An 11,390-nucleotide genomic window follows, 5' to 3' on the forward strand; every position below is an offset into this window, starting at 1 on the left:
CTCTCTGTTAAACCAACCAAGCAATTTAGATGAAAACAGACCTCAAAAAAACCAACATAATTAGTTAAGTTTTTAAAAAAATGAAATTACTAGTTTTAAAAAGGTCAAAAATTACACTAGTAATGTGAAACACTGAAAATGCAGGCTAGGGTTAAATTCTGCTCATTTTCATAAATGAGCCTCTACTCCCAACAGTGTAACAAAAGAACAGAAAATTAAGCATCTACGCATTAACAGAATCGGGGAATAAGTCAATAAAGTTCAGATTCACAACAGAGTAATTCAGTACATAAACAGAGCTTCAGTCATGAAGCTATATTAAAGATTCTATTGTAGGCAATTAGAATACCTAACGTGTTTAGAGTTTGTTTACATCCTGGAATAATACAGTTTATGTCTCCATTTTAGTATGAGCAGACATACTTGCCAATTGATCTCCAGTTACCCATCAATTAATTTCAGTTAACTACTCTAAGTGCTGACAAACCCCGAACGGCTGCTAAAGGATGTTAGTGTCTTAAAAACACCTGAAACAAGCTACAACCAGATGCACATTGAGCAATTCTAATTCATCACTCGGTTTGTAAAGAATCCAAGCATATCTGTCCTTGAAGTCTTAATGTTTCAGTCTAGACAAGTTTGGTTTCAATTTACTTATCATAAGAAGTACAAAGGTGAGACACAAGCTATGAATTTTATTCACAGACAGCACTGACCACAAACAATTCAGACTAGCTTGACAGGTTGCTATCCCTAGATCTAGTAAAAGTCTATACATTGTATATGTTTAATAACCACAGTGATTTTCTGGTTTAGCAAAGCTGAAAATTAATTTGTGCCAGGTCAGAAATACTTGAAAAGGAACAAGAACGTTCTTTTTAGGTGATTATAATTGGCTACATAAATAAGTACCCAAGTTTCTATGCTACTGGTCTAATATTCAATGAGTGTAGGCACCAAATTCCTGATTTTCTATGCCCAAAGTAGAAAAATTTGGATACTTCACAAATTGTGGATGCTAGATACAACTTCATAAGTATGCATAAATATTTAGGCACACAAACTTGTAACTTGCTGTCTCACTAAAGAGTTGAAATATACTAATACTGTAAGTAAGTAAATATTTGAGTACCTGTGAATGCTTTAGTTCACTAATAGGCTGACCTAGTTCTTTGGTAAATTAGCTTTTTCAAGCCATGTCTCTGCTGGGAATCCAGGTCTTCAGGTCTTAGGAATACCTTAAAAATACAGTGTTCTCCTTATGCTTCTTTTAGTGCAAAAAAATGGGAAGCATATGGCATAGACTTCTGGAATCTAGGCAGCTTGTGCTATATGATAATTCAAATGTGAATCTCCTCTCCCTTTTTTCCTTTAATTAAAGGAAAAAACCAAAAGACCCAACACCAAAGAAAAAGCGAAAACCACACTAAAGCAAACGTAATATTTAAAACAAGAAAACCCAGCAAAAAAGAGACAGCTAACCTGGAAGGCCAATCTGGAATGCCGCAGAATATTCAAAAAAAAAAAAAAAAAGAGAGAGAGAGAGAGAGAGAGAAACCAAGATCTCAAACATTATAAACTTAATTACTCAACTACTTCATTATCATGCTTTCATCTATGCTTTCATCTTAACTTTGTTAATCATCAGGTAAACTTGGCAGCAAGCTTGCTATGCTAAGTTGAGGTACTTAAAATTACTGAAGTTCATTCAAGGAATAAAATTATTACTAATCTTATCCTTAAATAAATATGGCTCCCAACTACATTGAGTCACATTGCAACCACCATCATCCTTATAAAGTTCCATACAGCTCAAAAGAAATTTTGATGATCAGTAGTATAAGGAATCTATGAAAACATACTATAATTTTAAAAGTCAAAATCATCCACGTTACGCATTCATTACACAAACTCTTTGCACCTTTGAATCTGCTTAGCATCATAAGAGAAAAAAAAACCACCACCAACTGGAGTATGTAAATTAATACCATCAGCTTATTAAAACATAGTCTAATAATCTCTCAGTAGCTGGAAAAAAAAACATGATTTGGAGAATAATTATTTAGAGCCTCACCAATTAGAAAACTACTCACTTAAAATACATACATTCATAAATTTGCACAGTGTTACTATCACTAGTACTGCTTGGTGCAGTAAACAGGTATTTGTCACATTTTCTTCCAAAGAACATACAGTTTTAATTCAAGATCTCAAACTTTTACACACTGCTGTTTTGTACCTGAAAAGTTACAACAGGTAAACTAAGCCAGTAGAAAACTACCGGTACAACTTGTGCTCAGACCAGACCAAGAAAAACAAATAACTATTAATATCTTCACATTTTCTGTAGGCAAAATAAGGAAGGAAAAGAGGGTGGTATTTTCAAATAGTAGAGATAGCTTGCGTGCAACATATACACAACAGATGTTTCTTTATACTTGAAAAAGAAAAATTTAAATAAATCTTATCCCAAATGGTCCCGTGCCCCCAGCAAGGCATCCTGCTTCCTACTACTTCACACAAGTCAGATTTGGTGTTTAGAAATCTTGGCAACATGTTGCCTGTTTCCAGCCACACACCACAAATCCAAAATACAGTCCTACATCTCAGGTTCCAGTTCTATCTTCCAGCCAGGATTTTAGTAGCCTTACGTTGCTACTTCTTGATCAGTTGAATCTTTCTCAAAAACGCATGGGAGATGCATTGTTTAGTACACTGAGTGCCAGGGACACATATGTACGATATCCCCCAAATTTTCTTTTGTTACAGGTCTGAAAAATACTTAACATATATTTCATTTCTGATCACAAGATCCTGGAGAAATAGCCCTCCCCACAATTACAAATTGTGTGCTAGGGGGCAGAAAACTAAGATCTGGTAGAGTAATTTAACTAGAAGTCACATTATAAGTTTCAGGCACAAAAGATTCATTTTTTTCACCCCTAAAAATCATCTATGTTATGCATACAGAGAAAGTACACTCGCAATTTTCAGGAAATCTACAAAAGACTTATCTTTCAAGCTATTTTTCTAGACAAGCAAAAGCAGATATGAAGTGTTTGCATGCTTCTTCTTTAAAATGCCAAACTATTTTTCACTGACAAGTCATCCCTTTACCCACCATATAATAATCTACAACAAAATTCTCTACCAACAAATGTCCTGGACGCGACTGGTATATGTTAGTTATAAGAGTGTTCCCCAAGGTCTCAGTTGACCTTGCAGGAAACAGTTCTTTTATTTCCGTTTTCTCCAAGACACCTAGAAAGACATAACACTGAAGAGAAAGGAGAGGAGTTACATGTATTGTATGTCTGCTCAGTTTAACGTATAACTTCAGTGAATGATACATCCTCTAAATGCTTAGACATGAGCAAGCTTTCCATTCCAGGATATGCAATCATTTTATCATCACTGCATCATCTGGGCTCCCTACTTCCCTCACCCGCTCTAGAAGGAGAATGCCAGAGCTCAAAGTGAGCAATGAAGTCATAAGGTCAGCCCATTTCTGACAAATACCTGTGATAGCAAAAAGTCATGTAGTTCCTTTCACTATATGGAAGAAAATTCAATGGCTCTGGTCTTCACGTAGGAGTGAAGAGAAGGAGTAATTGTCTCCTATCAGCTCTAAAGGGCTATATATTATTCTGAGCAATAAAAGTCATTTGTAAATTCAAATAGTTGCATTAAGCATCATTTGCATCATCATCATTTTTGAAAACAGAAGCCTGAATGTTTTGATTTCTTACCAACTCTGCCACAAGGCCTTCAGTAAGTAAACGGACCTTCACTTTCTATTATGTCTATCAATCCCTAAAACATGGAAATGTTTACAGTACTAAGTTAACAGGCGATCCTATTTAAACACCTCTATCCAGCAATAAGCATCATAACAATAAATATATTTTATAATATTTAAACAAACCAAGGCTAGTGAAAAATTACAAAGATAATTCTTTGAAATCATTCAAGTACCTTACCTCCAACTCAAAGTGCTTTTAAATATCTGTTCTGATTAACGCAAGGCTTGGTTAAACCAAGATTTCTGCTAGACACTTACCATTCAAAAACTTGCTACCAATATTTAGGTGTCTGTCTGTCTTAGGGGAAAAAAGTCACATATTCATGGAAAAGAGATCTGCTTTTCTCAGTACTTTCTTGTATGCTCAAGCTCTCTCTCTTAATTGATCTTCCTTTCTTTTGTCTGGTACTGCAACTCAAAAGCCACATCCTCATGAGAAATCGGTATATCTTCACTGAAATTAGTATTTTAACAAAACGCATAGTTGAAGAAACTGAGGTGCAGAAAAGCTGAAAAGGTTTGCTAGATTCATGTAGCTAATCAGTGCCAAAGCTGGAAACAAGCAGGGAGTGATTTTGATATAGGGCTAATAGAGACACCTCCTGTGATAGCTCTGTAAGTCAGAAATGTCTTGCTCCCTCATTTTGATTTCTAATTCTGCCACTCAGTTAAGTATTTGGAGATAGCAAGATGGTAAGGAACTTAAATGCTCTCTCTCGTTAGGAAAGCTTAAGGCTTCCCTACCTCAGGACTGCCTATATTATGGCAGGTAAGAACACTACCAGTTTCATCATCTCTTAGCAGCACAAAGAAATGATATAGCTCAAGCTAATTCAACAGTAAATGCATCTGATTCTTGCATCTGTTCTCACCCTTCAGAGCAAATGCTATCACAATAGATCATTAACAGTCACGTTCCTGAGGAATACTTTCAGGTGCATAACTTTCAACAGCTAAAACTAGAGTTCTTTTGAGATATGCACATCAGGCTCCACACCTGAGTATCTTGTCTGCTTGTAATAGTAGGTCAAAGGCAAACATTCAGCTGTAGCTTGGTGCTTATTGCGTTATCTGTAATTCTATCATTAACATAATAATTTGAATTTGTTAGTATTCGTCTTAATTATTTAAATTGGAATAATAGTACCACTGTAAAAAAAAAGCATTAAACTAATACTCATGAGTGAGAAACGGGTAAGGGAATACTGATACAAATGCTGACATGTACCTTTTTCGATATCTAATTCAAAGGAAAGAAAAACAACTTGTATTTCAGACGAGTTTTTCATCCAGAAATCCATTTACAAACTTCCTCAAAACATCCCATTTCATCCTGGCATCATAAAACAACAGGATAATAGCACTATCTCAAAAGGTAGAAAATGTAGCAGTATCATTTTGATCAGTCCAGTTGCTGCAGAATTCCTTGCAGAACTGCGGTCAGTTAACCAAGCAGCAGAGATGCACACCTGGAATTTGTCTATTGCCTGGACATTAGATCTATTAACTATGGATTTTTTATAATGTTCCCTTAAAAACAAGGAATTCTGTAGGAAGAAATTATTTGTATATCATTAAAGTTGAGGTTACATGTCAGACACCATTTTCCTAAAAATATTCCTCTGTCTAGGATTACCAAAACAAAGATACAGATCCTTAATCACTTAGTCTCCTCTTTGTCCAAACCTCCAAAAGAGGCACAGTCTTTCAAAGTAAAATAAAGTAATTGCCATCGTTACAGAACAGGTGTTTCCAATCTTGTAAGACTTAGTTGAACAACTTGCAAATTCTGGTTAACCGACTTCTCATTTTGTAATGCTTTAGGTAGGATCCAAGATATGGTATTAGTTTTTGCAGGTTGAGTATTTTCCTACAAAATACATTTCTTGACTTAGTGCGTTTGTTTCATGCACACCATGTCATCTGCTGAATCTCTGTGCTCTAGCATCAAGAGCATTAAAGCAGCCCCTGATATGCATCAGAGTATTCACACCCTTCCAAAAAATTAAAATAGTTATGGGAAAAACTTTTAATGGCTGTTCTTAAGCTTTCTGCACTTAAAACACCTCTGCTCTAGACCATCATCACTCAACCACTCGACCAGTTCAGATTTCACTGTGTTTTCTTCAACATGATATAGACCGATGGCACAAAAAATCGAGATCACCGGTGGTAAGAGAAAGAATTTGAATTCCAACCCCAGTGAAATACCCCCCCAAACGCATACCTATCCCCCCCCAACACTCTCACACTCTCTCAGTACAGTGGGATTCTAGATTAAGAGTAACAAGCACTTAACCTACTCAGACAAACAAAAAACCCAAATAACAAAAGAAACAGCAACACACCTCCATTCTGTTCCTCATCACCAGAAGTCATTTGAGCATCTTTAGCTATTTGAACTAAACCCTGCTATTTAATGATTCTGTTAACTGCTGTGCACACATTTACCAAAGATTTTCAGCTCCAAATAAAAAATTCTGTAAGTTGGACAGATGTTGAGTTCCTACAAAAAATACTTTCTAGAACAGCATTCTATACCAATATGACAGGATGAAGAATCTTTTTCACATTTTGTATGAAGCTATAAGCAATGTAGGAACAGACTATAAATAAGCTACAAAGATCATTATTTAGAACTATTTTGCCTTTGAACAGCGCTCACAGATGTACTTTATTCTACAGCAAGTCTCATCCGAAAATGAATGGGCACTCAAAATAATAGCTCCAGAAGAAACAGTGAAGGTCCATTAAAATGAGTTTCTGTGTTGCCTGCTGAATAAATCTGGAGAGTAAGAGAGCTTCTATTAGCAGTAGGGCTCCAATCATTTTTCATTTACAATCATGGGAGTTGCCAATTAACTTAAATGGGAGAGGATTCAAGAGAACACACTTGTCACTCTATTTCATATACAATCCTTAAAATGAAAGTTTCTGCATTTTGCCACGCCGAAAGGAAATTAGATATTTAGCAACACCTGCACTGAAGGAGCACCCAAATAAAGAGGTCATAAAGAGCCAGCTGCCCTTCATGGAAAATGCCCTTTGCACAAAAGCTGCCATACAGTCTTTTGAGAGAGGCAGACCTTCAGGAATCCCACGGTCACAGAATCTAACGTTATCTTCAGGACTGCAAGCATCAATAAAGCCTGAGTGTTAAACTGAAAAGAACCACGCTCGTATTCAAAATGAGGTCCAGAACACCACACAATTATGACCACAGAGACTAGGATTTCAAAGACACACTTTCTTGCAAGAGAACAAGCTGGGATTTTAAAAATACAATCATAATGTACAGTAGAATATGCAGCTATAAGATAAGCCTTAAACTAAGGCCTTCTTCTCACAATTTCTGCACTGTTAGGAAGTATTTTGGCTGGGAACGTGATTTTTTGTTGCAAATCAATTAATTTTTTTGCAACCCTCACTGTGAAGAGAGCTGTATGTCACCTTTGTATCGATACTGGTATAACATATTCCCACAGGGAAAAAGGAATAAAAGAGTACCTTTATATTGATACAGCATTTTCCTCTAGTGTAGAAGGAAATACAGCTTTCATTATTCAGTCAAGTTAAAGCAGTACATTTTTTTCTACTTTATAGACAAGGCCTATGTTTAACCAGCACCAAAAAACTTCAGGGCATTTGGAGGATCAAACTGCTCAGTTCTACTTTTTTTACTGTCCTCAGCAAATCATAGAGAATGTTGAACATCTAAATACATTCATAACTGATCAGACCTTTGCCATGGTTTTTTAAATCCTTCACTTTTTAACAAACACACCTTTTTGGCAAGAAGTAGAGCATATCTACAAAAAAAAAAAACAGCATAATCCTCAGTCCTTATTAAGCTGCCTTCAGCTGTTCTGCTAGGCTAAGGAAAACTGTACTTTATGTTCCACTTTGTGTGCTACATACATACATTTTTACATCATTCCTCCAATCATAAGATAGGCAATAGGAAAACAGGAGACACTCCAAAACATTAAGAATCTGCTATTCTGTTGGAAAACTAGAATACCTGCTTCCCCCCCCCCCCCCCAGTTGAACAAATTGCTTTCAGTACACTGAAACATATAATTCCATTAAATTTAAGGCAAAATTGGACCACAGAAATAGCTGAGATATAATTTGTGGCATTCTCTTTTAAACCGCAATGCAAGATATGCCCGCAATAAACTTTCTTAGTTTTCCATGTAATATTTTTGTTAGAAGAAGCACCTAATACTAGTAAACATTATTCACCTGGCCTTCTAACAAGGAAGTCCTCAAGGAGCAGGTTTCCTAATTCATTTAAAAAAAAAATTTCTCAAAGCTAAGTTACAATGGGATTTTCAGCTTTACCTTAAAAATAGGAGGAAGGGTGGGGGCTAGATAAATTCATCTGCTGTATAAAGGCCCCAAACAGAAGTTCAGGGAACCGCTCAATACAGGGGTCTTCTCCAGCCTTCTGTAAGTTTGTTTTTAACTGTGATCGTGACAGTCTGACAAAACACTTCCTCGCTGTTCTGAAGGATACATGTGAGCTCAGAAGAGATATGTCAAATATTTACACATACAATCTTTTCCAAATTTTCAGTAGATACTGGATGTTGCTAATTTAAGTATCCAATTCTCAACTATAATACAAGATTATCATTTTAACTTCAATCATCATGATTTCAATAACTAGTATTAAACTAATACCAAACAACATTCTTCCAACGCTGAAGTGGAAAGCTTTCCTACTTAAAACAGAGGAAATGGTCAGATTTATGGTAGGAATCATGGCACTTAGCTTCAAGTGGCTTGATCAAAAACGCCTTTACAGACAATTGCTAAATGTTTGACTTCTTGTAGCAAGGTAATTTCATTTCTTCCTGGCACGGGAAAAAACTGCATTTTCTGTCTGTTAATGTTTAAAGAAAGAGTTAAGAGAGGAAGATGATGGAGGTAAACACAACTCCCCTAGACCTTCCAAACCACAGAAGGTACATGCCTTCTCCCACCCCAACTCCTCTCCATGCCACGAAAGATATGGTAGTCTCGATGCAGTTTTAAGGAGTTATAATGCAACAAAATTAAAAACTTAAATTTTATAAATAGTTGACCTTCAGAATTTCATTCCAGTAAACCATGTTGTTCCCAGTAAGAAAAAAAGGCCCTAATCTTACAAAAGCTTCTGCAGTAAAGCCACGCCATCTTCCTAAAGCTGCCTAGTGAATACAGCGTTCCACTCAGTTGCTGCATTACATAGGACCAGGACCTACATACAGATGAGAAATTGTATTAGAAATTGCTAATTATTAGGGGTTTTCTTGGTTGTTAAAGCGCTGTCCTTACCTAATTCAAGCCCCATCCTCTCACCCTTTTTATTCCTATTAAGGGATAAATGAGGTTCAACAGCGTCTGCAAAAGTTTAAGAGCTTCATGTAACACATAAAAGCGCACAAAGTTGTTTTCTAAAAAAACAGTATTTGTATTAAAATTCTTAAAACGGATAGACATCTCTTAAATGCACGTCTGGAATTAAAACGACAGTTGTTAGAATTTTCTCGTTACATCATGACGTTAAGATTTCTCTCTTTGCTGGCTGGAGGTACATCCCACGACAAAATCCAAACAAAAAATAAAAATAATAATATTAATAAAACACCCATCCCCCCCCCAAATCCCAAAAGGCTAAATTCTTGTAAATTTGAAGTAAACGAAGCCCGAACTTGCGAGACATGGAAATTACAGTTAAAAGGCTCAGATGGAAATAAGAAATAAATTCCACCGACAATAGGCCCTTTTGTCCCGGCTTGTTCAGTACGATTACCGAAAGGAAACTGTTAAGTAGTTTTTGGAGTAGCAGATAATGGGATTCTGTGGCGCTTTCACAGGTTGGCACCGGCTGGAACAGCTGAGTTTTGAAGGCACTCTACGGACACAGGGCTGCGCGGGGCCCCGCGCCACTCTGAGGAAGTCTTTGCACTTTAGAGAGCTAGTCATCAAAATCAGTTATTGCCAACCGAAAATGAAGGAGGAAAAAAAAAATTAAAATAACCTAAGGACAAGGACACCACCGCTCCCGCCCACCCGGTTAAAATAAAAACGAAATCACGCACACACACGCACACCTAAAAAATTGTGCAGATTTGTAACATTTTCACAGCTGATTTAAAAAAAAAAAAAAAAAACACCAACCAACCAACCGAACAGAAGTTAACACGCTACCACTCTCCGGCAAACTCCCATCTGATACAGCAGGTAAACCAAAATAGAAAGTTATTTCACAAATAATCAGCAGACACGTTCTGGCACCCCACACACTGCACTGGCATCAGTGCTGTTCAAGTCCCAGTCCAGATGTGCAACTCATCCCGCTCGGGTACCCCGCAATTTTAATCCAACTTTGCATAGGAATCGGCGGCGGGGGCGCAGCCTCCCCTCAGCGCCGCCCGCGCCGCTCTAACGGCCGGCGGCGGGGGGAGGGGCGGGGGGCGCGAACGCTTCCAGTCAGCGACGGCCGCTCCCGCGCTTTCCGCGCCGCGACGTCGTCCCCCCCCCCCGTCCCCCCCCCCAAACCCCGGCCCGCTGCCAGCGCGGCCGCCCGCGGCGGGCGCTGCCGGGGACACGGCACGGTCGGGACGGGACGGGACGCCGCCGCGGAGAGCCGCGTTTCCAGCGCGGTGCCTCGGCGGCGGGCGGGCGGGCGGGCGGGCGGCGCCGCTCAGAGGATGGCGCAGGCGGCGCAGCAGGGCTCGTCGCCGCCCGGCTGCGCCGCGTAGTTCATCTGCCGCACGATCTCGGCGAAGAGCTCGTCCACCGACGCCTTGTTCTTGGCCGAGGTCTCCATGAAGGGGCAGCTCCACTCCTCGGCCAGCGCCTTGCCCTCCCCGAACGACACCTCCCGCTCGCCCTCCAGGTCCACCTTGTTGCCCACCAGGATCATGGGCACCCGCTCGTACCGCTTGACGCGCGTGATCTGGTCCCGCATGGGCTTGATGTCCTGGAAGCTCTGCTGGTTCACCAGGCTGTAGACCAGGATGAAGCCCTGCCCGTTCTTGATGTAGAGGTCCCGCATGGAGGCGAACTGCTCCGTGCCCGCCGTGTCCAGGATCTCCAGCACCGAGGGCGACGAGTCCACCTCGATCTCCTTGCGGTAGAAGTCCTCGATGGTGGGGTCGTACTTCTCGATGAAGGAGCCGGTGACGAACTGCACGGTGAGGGCGGACTTGCCCACGCCGCCCGAGCCCAGCACCACCACTTTGTACTCCCGCATGGCGCCCCCCGCCCGCCCCGGCGCGCAGGGGACGCGCGATCACCGCCGCCCGCCGCCGCCGCCCATTCACCGCCCCGGGCGCGGCGCCTCCGCTGCCGAGCGGCCCCGGCGCGAGTCCCGCTGCGCGGCGGAGCTACGCGGCGGCTCCGCAGCGCTGCGAGGCGGCGGCGGAGAAGGAGGAGGAGGAGGAGGCGGCGCGGGGGGCGGGAGGGAGGCGGCCACCGAGGAGGAGGAGGAGGAGGAAGGCGCTGGCGACACCGGCGCGCCCCGCGCCTGCGGCCCCGGCCCCGCAGCAGCCCCGCGCGCTGCCGCCGCCCCGGCCCATAGCGCCCCGCGCCCGCC

The 11,390-nt window shown here is 40.7% G+C and overlaps 1 protein-coding gene across 1 annotated transcript; it reads right to left on the bottom strand.

Moving 5' to 3' along the window:
* Positions 1-9,236: 9,236 nt before the first annotated feature.
* RAP2B (RAP2B, member of RAS oncogene family) lies at positions 9,237-11,272 on the bottom strand. The gene has a single exon (XM_068955191.1). It carries the CDS (start codon positions 11,046-11,048, stop codon positions 10,497-10,499), a length of 552 nt encoding a protein of 183 aa, XP_068811292.1. The 5' UTR covers positions 11,049-11,272; the 3' UTR covers positions 9,237-10,496.
* Between the last annotated feature and the right edge of the window lie 118 nt (positions 11,273-11,390).

This window comes from Struthio camelus, chromosome 9 (genome assembly GCF_040807025.1).
Source record: "Struthio camelus isolate bStrCam1 chromosome 9, bStrCam1.hap1, whole genome shotgun sequence".
Classification (NCBI taxonomy): domain Eukaryota; kingdom Metazoa; phylum Chordata; class Aves; order Struthioniformes; family Struthionidae; genus Struthio; species Struthio camelus.

Coding starts and splice junctions, on each gene's coding strand:
- RAP2B (XM_068955191.1), bottom strand. CDS start 11,048: ATGCGGGAGTACAAAGTGGTGGTGCTGGGCTCGGGCGGCGTGGGCAAG.